Here is a 21,623-nt window from a genome sequence, read left to right as displayed (position 1 = left end):
TACTGTTAACTGGACATTCATTTCAGTTTTGATCCTACAAAATGAAGAATTAAAAATAATATTGTGACTAACACTTGAATAATTAAAGGAAACAAAACCAACTTTGCAGTCTCCATTTCTAAATTGCAGTTACACTATAATAGAGATCTACACAACAATCCATTCGAGTCAAATGTTAAATAACAGATGCTCATCTTTCCACAGTGGCTTAAATGTATTTTGGGGGGTTATGGTAGGCTGGAACTATTCAAGTCTGAGGGACAAATTTGACAGTCAAATGTATAGCCTTTAGTTATTTATCTGTAGTATCAGCAAGTGATTTCACAATAGTGGTCACTATTTCCTGTATTGCACATAAGTCTACCCTCTGTCAATGAGCAGGTGCCTCAAAGGCTGAGGTGTAGTATGATACCATGTGGAAGACGATAATCTCTTTTTCAAGCTTAAGGTTCCAAATACTGCATGTAAAAATAGTACATCAAAGGAAAAAGAACTTCAGGAAACACCTTCTCTCAGACTCAACTGATAGAGGGGATTCTCTCCTACCAAGAATTTGAAGTGCAAAAGGATTCAGCACTAATCTTACCAAAACCTGTACCATTCAGAGATGAAGTATTCTGACAGAGAACACCCTCACACCCATGTTAAAGTACGTCCTCCCTCTCCTTTGAATATAAATTCTGCATCTAACTTAGAATGACAGTGTCTGAAGTGGGACTGTCTTGAGGATTAAAGACACAAGTCCCTGACTTCACTGTGTGAATCTGTTGGACGACTCAGTGCTCACAAATATCAATGTACCCTGTGTAAATTGTTCCATGCAAAGATTTTTCTTTGGTTTTGGCCCCTTTTCTGAGGCTGCACATCCAGTATGATACAGGACAGTGGGTCACTCCACCACACAAGCCAGTCTGTCCAAATGGCTCAGAGAAGGGTAAAAAGGAGGCAGGACGGAAGCCACCCTTGTGGATAACAGATATTCACTCCATAGAATTTCTCCAGAACTTGAGTATGGAGCTGACAAAGCTGATTCTAAATACCATCCTCAGCTTTGACAACACAGAATAGAAATAACACTCTTTTTGTAAAGTTTTGTAACTGGTCTCATCAGGCTCTCACTAGAGCAGTATTACAGCCAAATACAAGGCATGTCTGAGATACTAGAAACATTGCATGCAGCCACAAAGATACAGAATTCATGCTGCTTTAAAGGACATTTTGGATTATGTGATACATACCTCCTTTCTCTAACGCAAGGTAATCAACATGGTTATAAGGGGCATGTGATTTAGCAGACAAAATTCACTGTTCCTGAGGTGAGAGGTTCCTATTTAATTTTATATTGTCCCCCAAAAAAGTTATTTACAGTTTGCAGAATTAACAACGATAGTTTTCTGTGTGCACTAATGCAGGGGATGTAGAGGAAAGGGAGCTGGACAGCAGGATCTAGGACATCTGCTGTTCCTGTAAGCGGAGAGGCAAAGAGCTAGAAAGCAATTGCTGTGCTTACTTACATCTGCTTTTCCAGAGGAACAGTTGGATCTATTCTCTCTCCCAGGATCCCACAAAATTCTGGGCTGCCATGTTTGATGGGTTTAAAGCCTCTTCGAGGTGCTCTTAACTGCCTGCGCTGGTCATTTGAGGGAGGAGGAGATGCTTGTCGTTTCTCACTTCCGTTAAATTGGGCTGCAAGATACACAATAATTACCTCTCTAGGCAAGGTTAATAAGGACCAACACAGCTGTAGCATTTAGAGAAGCTTCGTACTTCCCAGTGAGAATAAACATGCATCCACCAACATTCAGATACAGTGGTTTACCTACCAAGTTATATGTATCATCTAAAGCGTTTCTAACTATGCGAAATACAGCCCTAAAACTCTTGCCTTTCCATCGACAAAATCCATACCCTTCTTAATCCCGTTAAAATAACCCATGCTTATATTAACAATTGGTGTTTTCTTCCCCAAGAGATGATGCTGTTGAACTACCCCTTGCAGTAATGAAGACAGGCTGCAGTGGTTTTAGTCAGGTGGGCAGCTGAGCTCCACCAAAACTGCTCTTTCATTCCCCCACCTCAAAGAAAAAGGGGGAGAAAATACAATACAAAGGGCTCAAGGGTTGAGATAAGGACTGGGAAATCACCCAAGAATTATTGTGATAGGCAAAACAGAGTCAGAGTAGTGAAATTAGTAAAATTTATTTCCTTTTACTAGCAAGCTAGAGAAGTGAGAAACAAAGGAAAGAAACTAAAAACACCTTCTCCACATTCCATCCATCCTCTTCCGCCTCCTCCCTCCAAGCAGTGCAGGGGAGCTGAGAATGGTGGCTGTGGTCAGTCACTTCGTCTCCGCTGCTCCCTCACGGTCCCTCTCTGCCCCTGCTCCCCGTGGGGTCCCTCCCACGGGATGCCGTCCTTCCCGAACTGAGCCTGCGGGGGCTGCCCGCAGGCAGCAGCTCTTCAAGAACAGCTCCCACATGGCTCCGTACCACGGGGTCCATCCATCCCCCAGGAGCAAACTGCTCCAGCACGGGTCCCCCACGGGTGGGCGGCAGCTCCCCCCAGACCCCCTGCTCCTGCGTGGGCTCCTGTCCACGGGCTGCAGCTCCGGCCCGGGGCCTGCTCCTGCGGGGGCTCTCCATGGGCCGCAGCCTCCTCCAGGCCACAGCCACCTGCTCCACCAGGGGCTCCTCCACGGGGGGGCTGCAGCGTGGAGATCTGCTCCGTGTGGGACCCATGGGCTGCAGGGGGACAGCCTGCTCCACCAGGGGCCTCTCCCTGCACAGGCCGCAGGGGAACTGCTGCTGCCTGCCTGGAGCACCTCCTGCCCTCCTGCTGCACTCGCCTGGGGGGCTGCAGGGCTGCTTCTCTCACACTTTTGCAATCCTCTCCCAGCTGCTGTTGCACAGAAGTTTTTTTTCCCCTTCCCTCAATCTGCTCTCCCAAAGGCCCACCCAGCATCACCCCCTGGCTCAGCTCTGCCCAGCAGCAGGTCCCTTTTGGAGCTTTCTGGAGCTGGTTGTGCTCTGACATGGGGCAGCTGCTGGGCTCTGCTCACAGAAGCCACCCCTGCAGCCCGCCGCAACCAAAACCTTGCCACATAAACCCACTACACAGGCTTTCAGTCACCTTCTACAATTAAGCCAACAAGCAAGTGAGAACATTGCAAACCCAGCTTGCCTCAGCTTAGATGGATCGTCTGAACAGCAATCTCAGTGCACTTCCAGACAGGTAACACCCTCGTACCCACATCAGAAATGCTGGCAAACAGTGATCAATTAAAAATGTTTCTACTTATATAATGCAACCACAAGGCTTTTGTCTTGAAAGGCTAGAGTACAAAGTGATGAAAAGGGAAAAGCACACTTTTTAAGTTTCTCTCACAAACTCCGTGATGCCAAGGAAAGCAATATGGCTTATTTAGCAAAGCACATACTAACGAGGTCTGCATCCTCATTCCTATAAAAACCACACTTACAGACTCTACATATCTATAACTTCAAAGAATTAAAGAATTGAATTCTGACAGAAGCAGTGAAAGGAGCTATCCACACCATCTTCCATACACTCTCACTGCCCTCTGGGGTTTGCTTCTTCATCACGAAGTAACAAACACTCCCAGCTGTGGATGGATTATTGTTTCTAAGGTCATCTAGTGGGGAACAGGCTGAACAAACCTCACTGTATCAGGAAGCTCAGGAAGCAAATATCACAGTGCACACAAAGCAGTCAGCTTCTGTGTGGATTTCAACAGCAGCATTACAGAAAATGTTGCAAAAACAGTTACAGGGAATCCCTACTAAAGCTTGTTGTAGATCACTTGCATTCAAACCTCGACTTGTAACAACACAGCCAGTTAGGCATGTGACTGGTAATACTTACTGCTTTAAAGCAACTTTACAACAGGAAGGAGCTGTAATCTTCAAAAAGATTATGCATACAAAATAGAGATGTGTTGGACAAGGAAAATATTCTAGAGCACTTTGTTTTGGCTATTTTTACATGCTTTCCTCATGACTTAGAACACCTCCAAATTGCTCCTCTTCTTAGAGACAAAGTAGGCAGGCACCAATTATTACCAAAATTGGGCAAATGTATTAAATCATATTCTGAAGTATATATGGCAGAAGTATGGTTACATTTTAAAATGCAAATTCATACTGAGCTTTCATTATCCAGTAATGAGGTTGATTAGCATAACAAGGAGAAACATTGCATGTGTGTACTTGCAAGTTACACATACAAACAGCATAGTGGTTTCAACTGTAAGAAAAACACCTGGATACTATAATTTGGGAACTCTGAATACTGGTGAACTTAATGTTGTCTGCTACTGACTGAGCAACATCTTTCAGACACCAAAAAAATCATTTCACAAAACAAATATGAAACTCAGTTCTTACAGTAAACAGTGATATCTTTATGACATGGTGATGGTTGGAAATAGGATCTGTTCTACAAAAATAGCACAAAGTTAAATTTCAAATGCTTTTGAATGTTTTGTTTGTCTGAAAAGCTGAGACATGTCTCTTGGCTCCTGCCCTATTTCTTTTTTTGTGAACTAAATTGGCAGGAAGAAGCAGCCTAAAAGGGATATCCAGGCAGACAAAACTGGCAAGTATGCTATCTAGTCAGGCACTGACCCACGTGATGCTGTTATCAGGATGGATTTTTAGGGTACTATAAATCCACTCTTGACCAAAGATGCAGTACATACTGTGAAGGTTCAGAAGTTCAACTCCATGCAGTTGAGAGTGGAAAGTTTCTTATTGCCATGGTATTTCTGTTTATGCGGCTGTTACTGTTTTGGAACCGACTGCATCCCTGACTCTTCCTCATTCTCCTCTCCTGCCCTGTAGCTGGTGGCTTACCCCACTGGGGTGGTATGTCAGAACAACCCTGCTTCTAATCCCCTAGCGTCCTGGGCACCATCCTTCTGTGCATCAGCAGTTGCACGCAGCATAGGTGCCCAAGTAACTTGAAGATCCTTCATGAAGGGCTCTGTGATCAACACTGAGTGGTGAAAGCTACTACCAGATGGCCTTCTTCGTACTAGAGGAGCACTGATATTCTTAAGTGATAACTGAGATTGGTTGTACAGATTTCACATGCATTTCCTTTACCCAAAGGTTTGCTATGCCCACCAGGAAATGCCTGCTCTCTCTCACACCCCAAGCAGGAGCCAGGGTCAGCTTGAAGTTCCCAAATGGACTCTGGTTTTGCTATCTCCTTTTCCAGACAGACTTATGTACCAGAAAGTTACCTTGTTCCTGTTATTTTGCCAAACTCAACTCCTCTGGGCAAACTGGTTTGCCCAGCTCAGCAGGAGGTCTAACAAGACCTGCCCACATCTCGTAAAAACCTTCAAAAATGCATTTCTGCTTCAGCCATTATTTCCTTCCTGCTTTCTTCTCTGTACAGCCTCCAATGAAACAAAGCCAAACCTGTCTGTGAAACAACTCGAACTTCAGACAGTGAAGATGCTGCACTCCAATACAAAGAGACCCATCTTTCAGCACTGCAATTAACAGCTGAAGTCCCCGAGGAGGGCTCTACATAGCCTGCTCCGCAAGCATCAGCATGACACCAGACCCAGACAGTGCTTGGGAGCTACAGCAAACACATGCTCTCCCTCAGACTGAGCAGACTTCACAGTTTGTGCACCCTTTTGGTCTGGCACATCTCGGACTCCAGGCTGGAGGGAGACAGCTCCTATCCATACTTCACCAATAAATCATGAAACCATGGCAGAGGTACAAAAGTTTTCCTTAAAAGACTTGCATGAGTAGTTGACTCCATGGTAATTCTAGTGTTTCTTGCCATTTTGGCTTGTTTCCTAAGTCTATCGCCTAACAAATCAAAAATGTTTGCTGCATAAAGCTCATTGTGTCTGCACTTCACATCACAAATGCATATTGTTCCCTGTGGATGAACCTCTCAAAATAGGAAAGTTTCAGCAGGAAGTGGCTTCAGTTGTGAACCTTTAATTTCTAATACCACTTAGACAACGTTGTGATCTTCAGAGAAATCCACCTCACTCAAGAAGCCAGCAAAACCCACACAGCTTAACTAGCTACATTACAGAACCACAGTACACATGAAAGTCAGAAAAGCACTTCGAATATCTCAGCAGAGGGTCAGTACTTCTCCACTGCAAACATGTCATTGTTTCAAACTTAGGAGTTGAATCTCTTCTTCCCTTATTTTAAATATTTATAATTCCAAGCAGTTAAAGTATAGGAGAGAACCGGTTAGACAGCAGCTTGAATCTATGCTTGCAGCCAGTCCTGATGCATTGCTTTGTAGCAAATAACCAGGTACCTAAGACATGCTAAGTTGTAATGAATGACACACCCCATCACAGAAATCTAATTCATCTAAAAATATGTTTACTCTCTTAGCACTGTAAAACAGAACTTTGCATGCTGATGTGAGCCCATAAGGAATTCAGCCATATCATAATACTTTTTAATTAAATTTCCTTTTAGTCTGTTAATTTTGTAAAGCAATATGTGCTTTCATAAAAGTTAACTACGTAATGCCTTAGAAGAATATTTACACACAGGCCAATCATAAAATCTAATATTGGGTAGATGGTGTCGCGTTAATCTACACTCAAATACATACTAATTAAAGACTACCTGATGAAGAAAAATTGACAAAGCTAAGATTTTTTATTTTTTTTTAATCAACACTCAAGACTATTTCAGCATTTACCCACTAAAGATCAAAAAGTTGGGCACGAAGATGATTAGAGCACTCAAAGACTTCACAAATGCCAAGTAGTGCACAAAAAGGAATGCCGTAGAAACCAATACATTTATTCTCTGGATTTAATTTAAACTCAGCCTTTCCATTTGATATGCACAATGCATGAAGAGCAAGGTCTGAGATTTCCATATGCACACACATAACTCTTGGGACAATAACTTTTGAAGCCAGTAACCTCACCTCTGTGGCTGCTGTATTACTACTAATTGAGAAATCTGTAAAGTATGATCTCACCACAGACAGATGTGCCCTGGTTCCACAGAGTTGTACTGTAAATATTTAGCTTGTATCTCAGTATTGCTAAACAATGAAGTTTCTGTTTTAGGTATTTTGCATACTTTGAAAGAAAAATGTCCTCTGGGTAGCACACAGTTACCATCCTTGTGCGGGAAGCTCACAGCAACTCTGATATTATTCTTAGCCTCTGGAATATTATCAAAACTAGTACATAAAGAGAAACTCAGCTCACAAGGCAAAAACTATGCTAGGCTACAACACAGAAAGAAACTGCAGAGAAATGAATAGCCCTAAAGAATTCCACCTTTAAAGATTTCAGGGTCACATATTCAAGCATGTGTTCCTTCCCAATATTTTATGCAGTCCAAGGGCTTTATTTACGCTTGTCTTCAAATAAAATATTCTTTGCTCAAAAATAGCTCTCTTCCAAAATTGTCCAAGAACACATGCAGGAATGGCAGACCATGCATCCAGCCAAACACTGGAGAGAATGGAGAAAAATATCTGGAGGACTCTCAGGTAATGCAGCCAGCCAGGATTAACTGTATTGCTTCCTTGTAGGAGCTCTTCAACAGCAATCTGTAGTCACTACAGGCATCCCCACAGCACTAGCCCAGTGTGCTAAGAAGGATGGGGATAAAAAAATGAAGCACAGCATTTTCCTTCCTTGTGGACAGAAATGCACACTCAGGTACTAGGAAAGGGTGATAGGGAGCTGGTGTCTGAAGGTAGGAGTTGAGAATTCCCAAGGAGACGTAAGAAGGTAACATGATGGGACCAGGTGTTAGATAGGAAAAGGACGAATGAGAGAGACTAGGCATAGATGCAGATTGGTGGGAGAAAAGAAAGGAAAAGCAAATAAAAATGATACCACATGCAAAAATAATAAAGAGAGGCAAGGTGCAAACATGGCAGCAGATGGCAGAGGGCCAGAAACCCTCTGGAATGGAGAACAGAGAAATTCACTGGAAAACAATGCAGAGCAGCTGAAGACGTACTGCAAATTCACTGCGGATGGCACTGTGCAGCCCCTACTGTGGGCAGCTTGTGGATCCTTCCAGGCAGCAGACACCCTACCTCTAACAGGCTTACTAGGGACCACGCTGCAGTGTAGTGAGGCTCATCAGTTGGGAGACAGAGGTTGCACATTTGCTCCAGGCACAGACAACACTACTGCCATCACAGGGACGCACAAAAAGACTCATCTGAGCTGGGACAGTGGTACCTGGACCAGAAAAGGAGTCCCAGAGCCTAAATCCAAAGCAGAAGGTTTTAAACATATGTGACAGGCTGACTTTCAGCGTCTGCAAAAACACCTTAGTGGCACTGGAAATTTAGTGATACGTGCCTCCTATGAGTATGGCCAAATTGATTAGCCTATCTTGACACACAGTAGGTATCCCAAGCCGTGGCCAAGATCTCCCAGCCAGACAGTCTCCCAGCACAATTCTTGCAAGCATTTTAACTGGCTCAGCAAAGGGGATGAGTCAGCTCAGGCAAGCCCGAACTGAAGCCTGCTTCCAACGTGGCAGGGTTCAGCAGCAGAGCTGTATATCCTACTGGAAGCCACATAAACAGGTTAGGCTTTTGTGCTGGAGTTCATGCTCTTTAGGGAGAGACATTATACCTGCACAGCATGCAACAGAACTGGATGGTGGCTTAGATCCAGGCTCCAAAGAACCATTAGCATATACTTAATGGCAATTGACTGAGTCTGGAATCCTACGAAGATTATTAACATCTAATATGCCAAAGCAAACCATGCTGCTAGAAAGTAGAAATCGAATTTCTCTAGTCTCTTTTTCTCTTCCATAGGAGCCCAAAAAGAAGAAAGGGGATGTTGAGCACAAGGTTTCTTTTTTAAGGCAGCTGCTTCAGGCTCATCCAGGTCTCTTGCTCCCAGCCACATTCTCAGGATGGATGCTACAGACATCAGCTTAGGTTGGAAGCAAACGTAAAATCAATTGCAACACAAAGACAAATGAACAAATGAAGCTGAGGGGTAGAAATCACTCTTACGACAGATCCACACTGCTGTGCTACACTGTGCTACAAGAGAAACACATTTGTGTCACCCACCTCCACCTACCTATTAGGTGATCAGGCCAGGAACACCCAAGAAGGGCAGTGTCACAACAGACTGTTTACAAAACAGTGTCCCTGCAGAACTGTTGAGAGAATGCACTCCTAATTTTGCAGTGTGGCCATATCACGGCACACAGAACTGCCAAATCATAGTGTAATTCAAGTAGAAAGGGATCCTGGGAGGTGTCTAGTCCAACCTTGTCAAGGCAGGGTCTGCTACATGATTAGATAAGATTGTTCAGAGATCTATCCACTCATTCCTTTTCTCAGGATGAAAATATATAAAAGCTGAAGACTGCAAAATATCCCTTGGCTGTCTTCACAGAGGGGAAAAAAAACTTCCCTGTATCACATCAGAACCTGGCCTGATACAACTTATGCCTGTTGTCTCTCATCTTCCAATCACACACCTGCTCATCTGTGAAAAGCCTAGCTCTATCTTCTTGAAGATCTCCTCAGAGACACTGAAAAGCTGCTATTAGATCCCTCCAAAGCTTTCTCTTCTGCAGACTAAGCAAGCTCAGGCAGTTCTGTCAGCATCTCCGCACGTGCTGCAGTTTCCTGTCATTTCGGTGTCTGTCTGCTGAAATCAACATTTATCAGCATCCTTCTGACATCAGAATGCTGGACACAACACTGGGCACAACATCCCACGTTTTGTCCAAAAAATGTCAAGTAAAGGGAAACTTTGCTTGACCTACTGGCTATACTCCTGTTTACAAAGGCCAGGATGCTGCTGTCCTTCATCACTACCAGGGAGCACTGCCAGCCATGTTTACTCCACTTTCCCTCGGGACTCCTAGGCCCTTTCCAGTGAAGCTGTAACCTGGCAGCCTTGGTCTATATCATCACAAGGAGTTAGTCTGCTCCACGTGCAGATCTTTGAATCTGTCCTGGATGGGTTTCACAAGCTTGTTGCCAGCCCTTTTCTCCAGCCTGTCCCATACGCTCTGCACGGCAGCTCTTCACCCCTCCATTTGGCATCGTTCCAAACCTGATGACGTGCATTCCCTCTCCTCCTCCAGATTATACTGATAAAGATGTTGAATAGGAAGGGTTCCAGAACTGGTCCCATGTGGAATCACACCTGTAAACTGATTCCAGGAAGAGTGTGAATCACCAAACACTACCCATTGAGTTCAATGATCCCGGCATTTTTTCCTCTCATCTAGTAGTCCACCCATCTAAGCCACAGCATTTCAAACCACAAAACAAGGATGCCATAGCACAACATGTTGAAGGCTGAACTCAATGCAGATGACACCTACTGCTCTCCTTCCATGAAGGGATCAACTAGTTTCAATACAGAAATCAATCAGGCTTGTCAAGCAGGATTTACCCATGGTAAATTCACACTGACTACTCCTAAACATTGCTCTCAGTATTCTTCCATGGTTCCAGAGCCACATCTCTCGTCTTTTCTCACACCCACAGTTCTCACCACATATAGCTCTTCCTCCCAAGCCTTCTTGGGAAGCCAAGCTGACCCCTAAAAAAAAAAGGTGAACAACCCTGTTCCTAAACAGCTTTTAAAAAGAACATGTAATTGAGGGGGAAATCATAAAGCATGTATGACTAGCATCCCATAGGAGCTTCCTGGAACATGGTCAAACCATGACTTGGCCAGGCTTTGCTGTGAACACTGAGGCTCTAGCAATAAAAAAAGCGCTTGGCCTCTAGAATCACATCATCAGTGAATGAAGCCCCCTAGCCATTTCTGCGAAGCAGCATCAGGGACTAAGAAGAAGAAAATAACCAACACCAAGCACAGATATTTGCAGAGAGAGCAAGTAGTTTTGTGTGAGGTCTCCCTGACTGACAAGTTCTTATGTGGGAGAAACTCAGCCATTCAAAAGAATTAATCTGAAAACAAGTTCTACACATCCATGGGAATGCTCACGATTGGAATGAAAATGACAAGTGACAAGCACCAAGAAACATCGCCAAGGAAAAGCATGTTACCGCACGCACATGACACAGCTACTTTATGTCCTGCCCTTTTAAGAAGTGGCCCATAAGTTAAGGACTTTGCAAAGCATCACTCTCATCATACATCCACTCAACAATAAACACTATCTGCATCACACTCACTGAAATAGGGGTGAGATTAAGGGGTTTACTAACATGAACCAAGTGCTGAGATGGTTGACAACAGCTCACCTGAAGCAGCAAATCAGTAAGTGCAATGTTCCACATTTCTGCAGCAGGTAAGGACTTGAGACTACCCACAAACGTTTTTGACAGATTTCTCCCCAGCCCCCATTCTCCCCACCCCTCACCCTTCAAAAGAGCAGAAACATTTGACTTCTCCTAAAGGCAGGCATATATGCTGTGAAAGAGAGAATTTTCTGGTCAGAATCTAGGATTCCTACCTGCCAGAGCTGGGATGGTGACTTTATTCCACTCCCATGGCTGATCATACTCATCTGCAGGCCTGTCATCATCCTGTGGCAATTTGCTTTCTCGTAAACGTTGACTCACCACACTTTCAGAATCAGATTCCACACCACTGCCTTCTGGTTCATAGGGTGTGTCATATAGCTGCATGTTTTTCTGATGGGACTTCGTGCCTTCCTGCTTCTGAAACTCTGTTATCAAGAAGGAAAATTGCATCAGTGTCACTACTAAATATGCCTTATCATCACAGTTAATAATTTTAGAGCATTCAAGTTCCATGCACTACTTAATTTCTGCATAATTGCACAGATGGCAAGCTGCTACAAGACTTCTAAATTCTGCATTTGCTTACCTGTCTGCAAGCAAAAGTTTGCTCTAGCTAACAACCAGAGCACAGACAGTCTCATGCCTCCATCAATACACCCTGGTCTGCAAAGAACCAGATTACAGGAAACACACAATAATTATCAGCCTTTGTAAAGCACGCTTACAGTCAACTGTGCAAAAATCCCCAAGAACACTGAAATTTGTGTATGCAGTTAAGTCTTCCACAGCAGATCATTCAGAAACGTAACTCAAATACCAACAAAAACGTACTTCAGAGTGTAATTATATTAAAGTTTACATAAAAAGTTATCTGTAGTTACCTCTAGAGAATGCAGAACACCAGCTGAAAATGAGCTGGGACTACAGTAAGAGCACTAAATGGAAGCAGCGCTGAACGGACCTTATCTCACATTGTATTAAGGAACACGTTTAAATTAACACAGACTTTGTCAAAAAGTAAGCATGTTGAAGCTTAACAGAAAGGAACAGTGCATTGCCATTCTGGTTTCTCTGTTCCCTGGATTTTACAGAGCCTTGTCTAGATAAAGTTATGGTCACTCCATCTATGTCTGGGGGCATGGCTGACGACCTCCAGAAGGCCCTCTCCTTGGCCAGAAGGCCTTGGGATTCTGTGAGCTGTTACACGTAAACCCTGTGTAGAAACAACATACAAGAAGGTTGTTAAGCTTCAGCGATGAATTTAATTCCCTCCAACATGCCAGTTTATTCCCATTTTGTCTATGAAAAAACTCTTAGAAGTCTTCAGGCGTGTCATTATGCTAAACCATTATCGAGAGTTTTACATGAGCAAGTCAAGACACTTGTGAAGCATACAAGAGGTGGAAGCAGGGTCGGGTGACCCAGGATGAATACAGAGACAGCACCTGATTGCACAAGAACAAAGGCTGGATTCAAAGAGACCTTTGGCTTTCCTGCCTGGTGAGGTCAAGAAGAAAGTACATCAGCGGCAAAGGGAAGGCTAGGAATAATATGGGCCCATAGCTAAATGTGTCAGGGTCCCTGCCCTGGTGACACAAGATAAAGAAATAGCAGAGAGACTCAATGGCTTCTTCACCTCAGTCTTTACTAATTGGATCAGCTCCAGGAACCCCAGACCCCTGAGAACACAGGGAAAGGCTGGACCAAGGGAGACTTAGCCTTGGTGGAAGAGGATCAGAATGGGGGCCCAAGGGAAGATTTAAAGGAACTGGACATACATAAATCCATGGAACTGATGTGATGCACCCACAAGAGTTTATAGAGCTGGCTGATGTCATTGTGAAGCCAGTCGTTTTTGCCTGTTGAGAAACTGTGGTAATCTTGAGAGGTTCCTGAAGACTGAAAGAAAGACCAATGATCACACCTATCTTCAAGAAGGGCAAGAAGAAAGACCTTGGGACCAACAAGCCCGTCAATCTCACCTCAATTCCAGGAAAGATGATAAGAGTGACTCGTTCTGGAAACCACTTCCGGATGCATGAAAGATAAGAAGGTGACTGGGCATAACCAGCAAGACTTACAAAAGGGAGACTGCTTAACCCACCTGAAAGACTTCGACAATAAGATGAGTAGCTTGGTAGATGAGGATAAGCTATATCCTCGGTTGCATTAGGCAAAGTGTTGCCAGTAGGTTGAAGGAGGTGATTATTCCTCTCTACTCAGCACTGGTGAGGCCACACTTGGAGAACTGTGTCCAGTTCTGGGCTCCCCAGTGAACGAGAGACACAGACAAACTGCAGAGGGTCCAACGTGAGGCCACAAAGACAATGAAGGGCCTGGAGCACCTCTCCAAAGAGAAAAGGCTAAGAGAGTTGGGACTGTTCAGCCTGGAGAAGAGGAAGCATAGAAGGGATCTTATCAATGTATACGAATACCTGTTGTTTGAGAGTGAAGATGGAGCCGAACTCTTCTTGGTAGTGCTCAGTGACAGGACAAGAGGCAGCAGGCAGAAATAAAAATACATGAAATTTCATATGAATGCAACTTTTTTTTTTTTTTTTTTAACTCTGACAGCAGTCAAACACTGAAACAGGTGGCCTAGAGAGGCTGTGGAGTTTCCATTAATGGTGATATTAGACACCTAACTAGACATAGTCACAGGCAGCCTGTTCTAGCTGACTCTGCTTGAACAGAAAAAAAGAACCTGAGCAAAAAAAAACGGCAACAAACAAGCACACAACAAAACACCTACAAATGATGCAAAGATTTAGAACAGTTCTCCCCATCAGTATATCAAAAGGTCATTCACCAATTCATTTATCAGCAAGAACAGTTTATCAGAGTAATTGTTCTGAACTATTTCAAAAGTACAGTGAAAGATCTACAAGAAGACAATGGCCTTGTTGCCTGGAAAAAAAATATATTAAGTTTAATGCATTACAAGTAAATCTGACGAAACCTACACTAAAGCCAATGATCTAAATGCAGGAAGGCAGGTCAGAATGATTCCTGGTCACAAACGATAACCACATCACCACCTTCAAATACAAAGAAAACTTGGGAATAAGTACCTAAAAGGGTAAGTTATTTGAAAAGAATTGTGCTTTTGACCTGCCAGAAGTAAAACAGTCCTTGTGTCAACTACCTTTCTAAGATAATTTTGCTCAAGGACATAATGCTGCACTAAGAAAAACTTTCGTATTAAAAAGAACACACTGCTGATACTCTCTTGAAATCTCCTGGACATAAGCACTGCATTGCTTCTAAGCCACAAACGTGGCGTGCGTCTGTCTCTCTTTCTGTACTGTGAAGCCAGCCAGTGCTATACCAGGAAGAGCATGCTACTGAGGAACAAAGGCATGATTCCACCAAATCAGAGATTTTATATTGATTTTAGAGTGCTAAACACAGTTTATCCACTGGCTTCTGCTGTGTAAGATTATTTTAATACAGGAGCCTATGCTCAACATTTTTCTTTTACCCACAGAACTAGAGCATCAGTCTGCACAGAAAAGATGACGCCTTAATAGAAGGTTGTAAGCTACTATTTCGTGACTTGTGGTCAGGGACTACAATTAAAAAATGTCAAATATTTGATCGTAACGAAGAAAATTTTCTCTAGAAAAGGCCATAACTTCAGGAAATCAAAGAAGTGGAAGAGGGAGAATATACATATACATATACACACACATAGATACACATGCTGACATACATAGTCTTTTTACAGCTTCCTGTAAATTTGCTTGCGAGTCCGTCTTTTATGTAATACATTGGAAGCATATTCGTGGAAAAAAGTAATTTTACTGAAGTTAAATAAAAAACAGCTGCTTTCAATAGCAGGCAGCAAAGTTGATACTGTACCACAAGCAATATTAGACACTGACAGCTCAGTGCAGACTTGAATATTTAAGAATGAGGTTTCCATGTAATCTCTAACAATGACAGCTATGAGTACTAAAACAGTCACTGGACTGACCAGGGAGTCCAAAACTGTATTAATTGTACTTTATTTGAAGTCTGACTTTGGCTACTTGAAAGGTCAAGCGTATTTTTCACTGTGAAAGCAGCAACGGCAACGAAAAATACATTAAGAATACAGTGCAGAAGACTTGTATCCGTTATATATAACAGTTCTCAGTTATATATATGTTCTTAGCTATATACATGTTATACATAACTGTTCTCAGTTCACATTTTTGTACTTTGAAATTCTGGTATATTAATTTTATCCTTTTATCCTCTTACTGCTAATATAGAAAAGTGCATTTTTGTAGAATTATGCTCATTAGTTAATTAGCTAGTAGAAAAAGAAGCAACTGAAATTTTGAAAGAGCTAATTTTGCTAGCAGGCTAGAAGACACAAGTAATTCTTATTCTCTTAAATTAGCAGCTGTAACAGAATCAGGCCCCAGGAGCCTGGACACCTTTATAAAACAGAGAACCTGATCAGCAAGGTCCAGAAATTGAGATATCTGGAGGACAAGTTCCTGTGATACAAGACTGAACTTCACATTCTTCTTCCCAGATGGTGAGCAATTCTGACAAAAGTGAACATACAGAACAGACCTTGAGCACCACTTGACACGCAGATAACCTCACGGCAATCTTTCCAGCTGTAAACTTTTTAAGTCTTAAATAACCCAACAGCATTACTCACTGGGGCACTGTATTCCTGAGGTGAGCTTGGAGAGAATTGGGGGATATGTCATCAAGAAAACAGCTATGCAGACAAGAAAATGAAATTCTGAAGATGGTATTACTTGCTTACAGAATCTAGTAGGTGAGCAAAGGTCTCCTTCCAAGGCTTCCAAGGGGATGCAACAAAACAAAACCTACCAGATTCTCCTACAGTGTACAGAAGCCACTGGCTATTTCCTTCATTTCAAACTAAAGCATCCAGTAACAAGAGGTCAAACAATTTTGTTGTACTCCTGAAAAAAAGCGCCCACGGAAGTTCTGACAACAGTGTTTTCCCAGATCAAGTATACCCATTCACCATGCAGTAGTAAACTCAGCCTAATCTGATACATCATTTCACACCCATTTTGCAACATTTCCTTGGCTGAAATATTATAAAAACAGAACGCAGGAGTCCCCCTGCAACAGCTGTGTAAGAAAAAGGTTCCCTGAAGTTGAGCACTTGTGAGAAAGTTGTTGTTTCCTTGGCTGGTGAGAGGCAGTGAGCTAAAGGCTCTGTTGGGCAGGTTTGTAAGTGAAGGCAGTTCCTACATCACGGCAGAAACACATCTTGCCTGCCTACATTCAATATGCCAAAAGGGAGACTCCTGTTCAGGCAGATGTGGTAACTCCCCTGCAGCCCTTTAGAGCCATATTACGAGGACAGAAGTGGCACTGGCAACCAGAATTCTGGGCTTCAGATAAAGTCCTCATGTTGACTAACCCTGGTTCTAGCCTGCAAGAGAGAAAGCAGCAAATCAAATGAATCCTCTGATTTTTTCAACCCTACTCTTCTACAGGAAAAGCTTTCAACATTTTACACACAAGGATTTCACAGCATCCGTGATAACATAAGGCATACGAGCTTCCTTAACACTCTGATAGCAAACAGTAATTCCTTCATGCCCCACTGAGAGACTTATAGCGTAATTAGACTGTCCTAACAGATCTGCAGCTGTTTTCTCTACCAACAAAGTCTTATTCTAGTGAGCCAGATCTGACTATGAATGTAACATGCTGGAAATGGCATTGCAATCATGCAATGCCAGCTTCTGAAAAGCTAGCACTGAAACTTTTTAACCAAAGTGCAAGGGCTGTGAACAACCTTTCTCCTTGACAAGACTAGGAGCAGGACAAATGACAGAATGCTGTTGCTGGGACCCTGCACAGCACTTGTAGTTATACCCACATCCACTCAAAAGTAGAGATCAATGCAGAATTTAAGCTCATACTGGTGGATAGAGCTTCGCTCTCTTTCCTAGAGCATGAGACAAAATACTTTGCAATGCTCCATATCCCAATCAATAGCTGTTGGCTGAGTGAAAATACAATGATTTTTCGGTCCTTTATGCATGCACTTGACTTTGATCAGATACACAGCCATCTGAATTAAACAGACTGTTCATTCTTTCAATACACACAAACATTTAAACACTGTGCTGGAGGAGGACTGTATAGAACAGCTGTTTACAGAACACAAAAGTAAGATTTTCTGTCCTCCAACCTCTGGACTCAGACTGTGGGTCTCTTTCAGATGGTCACACCCCTCTTCCCAAAAGTCAGCATTTGAACAGCATCAGTCTTAGTTACATGGATGTAGCTTTCTGCTTACACACATCAAGAATGCAAACTGGCACAACAAACTAAAACCAGCCTGGAAGGAATACCATTGTGCTATTAATACATTTGTACCACTCAAACCTACTGGATAACTCCAGCTACAAAGATCTTAGCACTCAAGAAATTATTTCTGGAAATTACAGATCTTCGTGGCATCAAGTTTTCAAGGCACACAGAAAAACTAAATTATCAGTGGAAAGGTCTGAATATTTAATTAGAGGCAAGCAACCAACAATCCTTTGCTTCGGTCCACTGTTTGCATCTCAGTCTCCTGATGTACAAACACAATAACCTAAATAGTGAGAGCATTTCAGCAGCCAGGGAACAGACTAACCCGTATTCATCTAGGACAGTCAGAGCATGACTTTCAAAACGTGGATTTGAAGATTTCATACTCAAAAGCTCCAGAAGGCAGCCTGCAAGGCGTTTGGAGGGCTTGCTGTAGCACTCTGGTTTCTATCAACAACCCTGGGATAACTAGAAGAGCACCACAATTCATAAAAAAAAGTACCTGAGAACATAACTCAGGAACAAAGCCTACTTGTGGACAATACGTTGTCATGTATTGTTCTTCACCAGGGAACAGGCTTTGTTGAATTGTTTTAAACCTCTGCTCTCTGCACACACTGCTCTTGCAGCTTGCAATGGTGAGTAACCCCTCCGAAGGTAAGAGAGCTGTTTGCACCACACCACGCACCAGCCAATAACTTGCCGGAGGCGTAAGACAGATGCTAATGCAAAGATCACCTTGACAGAACATTTACTCCCACTGAATCTATTTCCTTTCCCTCTCCATAAACAGGCCAGCCAACTGCTTGCTTTTCCCAAGCCTCACCGTAAACATTTCTTTTCATGCCTATCTCAGTAAGATCATCTGGAAACACTTCAGAACTCATGCTGCAGAGTTCTCATCATGTTAGTGCAACGTCTATTCAAAACAGAAGCTGAGTTTCACCTCTGCTCAAATTTCACCTCAGACCACCAGAACTCAAGCTGCTTTCTGCTCTACGCCCAGGTCCAGCTGGATGTCTCCAGATGCTGGGCAGCAGAGAGCACCAACACCACCCCAATAACAGTGAGGTCTTTTTTGCTTTGAGACTGAAGCAACTGCCTCCCAGTGCTCACAATTCCAGTTTACTCTGCAGGAAAGGCTAGATAGGGAAAGATCTTCCCTCAGTTTTCCTTCTAAACAGAAGCCAAACCACTCAGAAGTGAGCCAGGGATGAACAAGAGATGTTTGCTCTCCTGCCTTGGTTTGAAAGCTTGGCATAACCCCTCGATGTGAAAAGCAATGACTGAACAGCTTACACCATGACAGGAATCCTCCTGGACTCCAGGTGTGACTCATTCCCCCAGGAAAAGGCACGTGGAGCTCCTTTACACCACAACAGCCCTGACAAAGTATTATGCGGGTCATAGCAAGGGCAAGAGGGGAGAAGTCCCAAGTATCAATAAACCAGCAACAAAAAGCATTCATATATTTTGCAGATACTGTGTTCTGAAATAAAACAAGCAAACACTCTGCCAAAGAAGACAGGAGGTACATGTTTTTCTTTGGGGGATGTCTGGGGGAGTGGAGGGACACTGATTTAAAACAAGACACATAGGAAGAAAGACTAAATCCTGGTGGACAGGAAGAACAGCAGTATCGTTACCAAAGCACATGAAAACTGCCCTTGGAAACATAATTCTTTTATGGCAGATGCAATGAAATTAAAAATTAAATTTCATCAGTTCCCTGAAGGCAGAAGTTTATTCTACAAAGTCTACCCCCACCCCCAAACATCCCATTGTCTGTTAAATGAGCCGTGATTAAAAATTATAACTGACATCTTAAAATTCAGAATTTCTGCAGACTGCATATTTCAGAGGTGCTTTGCTGCTGCTTAGCCAGCTACTCATTACACATTTCTCAGAAAGACCTAAAAAAGGAGAAAGGATGCTTTCTTTATTCGGGGTGGAAGCCCTCTTGGGCACAGAGCATGCGAGCAGAGCACAGCACTGGTACTTCCATGTACACCTATTAGCACCATGGTTCTCACTGACCCATGAAACAAACCAGAGTGTCGTCCCCCCCCAAATGCTCTAAGGTTAGCACAACCAGAATCAATTCTCATTGAAGGACATTTTAATTCCAATGCGGTGGCAATTTTAAACAGGTTAACACTCTCCAGTGTCAGGACAGAGAACAGTGCAGCAAACATGACTGCTGTTTCCTGCAGTTTGATCAGCCTTGCAACTCATGGCTGCTGCCAGTGCTCACAAACCCCTTGCCAGCTCTCTTCAGACACACCGCCTTATCCCTTGACAGGAATCACCTTGAGAGGTGTGCGGAGTGGAAGGAGAACCCATTCATAATGTAACTGCAGTTCAATGCTTTCACACAAGAAAGATATTTTCTTGAATCTCATCAATAAGCAGACTTTGACAGGCAAATAGCTTACTCAAAAGCATGGAACAAGACAAGCACTGAGCAATAAGCTTTTTAGTGAGTATAAATATGTATCTACATTCAAGGAGATATTGCAAGGGATATCCACATATGAGCAAAAGTGAGTTAGTTTTTTAAATTTTTTATTTTTTAATTTTAAAAAATATTTTTAAAATATTTTTTTCTAAATCCAGACAAAATACATAATCTGTTCCCTATACTAGAATGTTTAAGAAGAATCCTTTTGTGCAGATGTAAGTAATTTCAAACTTGGCCTTACCCGGGGAAAAGTGCAAAGTGGATGCAGACCTCCCTGCAGGCCTAATTGGCCAGAGATAGAGTGGGGACGACGCTGCTCACAGGAAAAAAAAATACATGGCAGACCGAGGCAGTATATTCATGTAGCCAGAACAGCCGCCATTCAGATTTAACAAAAGCCAGACAAGGTGTGTTCTCAGCCAGATGAGATGTGCTCTCATCTGATTTTAGCCACCTGACAGCATTCTCCATACAGAGTGCAACACTGAAAGAAAGGCTGCTGCTGAAAAACTCCTGGAGAAGATTTCTTCCAAGGACATACAGGCTACATGGTCAGATTCACAGAAATGTGTATTGCACATTGTTTCAAATGAAACATCTAGCCTGTGCATGATTGTGTCAACTGTGATTTAAAAACAAAAAACAAAAAACAAAAAACAAAAACCAGAAATGCGAGCTCAAACACATAGCCTGAAGCTCCCCTGATGACTAACTTCCATTTAAATTTATTTTCTCCTTGTTAGTCATTTTTCATAAAAACACCCTGAAAACAAAGAGAAGCCAAAGCTTTGGAAGTGATACCTAATGCTAGAGATCTTTCCCTCTGACCAGGATTCCAGCAAGAGCAGGCACTATCAGTACTTAGTCATACGTTTCCTCCTTTGGCAGGACTTAAAAGCCACACAGCATCTGCATACCAAACAGCCTGTTTTTCCCTATTCGCTGCAAGAACAGCCACAGTGATTAAGTGCAGTTTTGAAAACAAAAAAAAAAAAAAAAAATAGTGATCAGCTACAGACATCATTTACAGTTTTGCCCACTTTGGCTTGCTTTCCCAAGGAGAATACTGTTCTAGTCGCAGCCTGTCTGTCCTGTCACCCAAATTGAGCTATTGGCACCGTCCAGGAGCTCTGATCAGTACCTGAGGACTTGTAATGAATCTTGCTGAAAGTAAAAGGCTCCAAATGTAACTACAAATGTTAGAATGGGAGATTCAGTGAGCTCCATGTCCAGCACAGACCCGCACAAGCATACAGCAGGAGTCATTAATGTACCCAATGAAGAAGGGGCTAGATTTGCTGTTCAGCTCTAAAGACAAAAATAGTTTGACTTAGAATTCTACCTCCTCGTGAGCTGACCAAGAACACTTCTCTGGTGTCATCACAACCCGTCACGGATTTCTGTTTCTCATAATCCAAGGCCTTGCATGAAGTAGAAGACAGCTAACTTGCTAGCACTGAAAAAGCAACAGGGATATGAACACTGAAACTACTGAGAATATGTTTCAACTCACCCCCTTGGCAGGTGATTCCTCCACCCATTGAATCAGCCTAGCAAGCGATGGACGGAAAGAGAAACTGGTCCACAGCACTTCCAAGCA

General features: G+C 42.9%; 1 protein-coding gene across 1 annotated transcript in view; it reads right to left on the bottom strand.

Moving 5' to 3' along the window:
• SHB (SH2 domain containing adaptor protein B) overlaps positions 1–21,623 on the bottom strand; it is a 79,287-nt gene that overhangs the window by 23,275 nt on the left and 34,389 nt on the right. Inside the window, exons 3-4 of the mRNA XM_013197526.3 lie at positions 11,466–11,681; positions 1,515–1,686 (exon numbers count right to left, since the gene is read on the bottom strand). Coding sequence (XP_013052980.2) covers positions 1,515–1,686; positions 11,466–11,681 — 388 coding nt within the window. The remainder of the gene's footprint in view (positions 1–1,514; positions 1,687–11,465; positions 11,682–21,623) is intronic.

The sequence above is a fragment of the Anser cygnoides genome, chromosome Z (genome assembly GCF_040182565.1).
Source record: "Anser cygnoides isolate HZ-2024a breed goose chromosome Z, Taihu_goose_T2T_genome, whole genome shotgun sequence".
NCBI lineage: Eukaryota > Metazoa > Chordata > Aves > Anseriformes > Anatidae > Anser > Anser cygnoides.
This window is presented reverse-complemented; position numbering and strand designations above follow the sequence as displayed.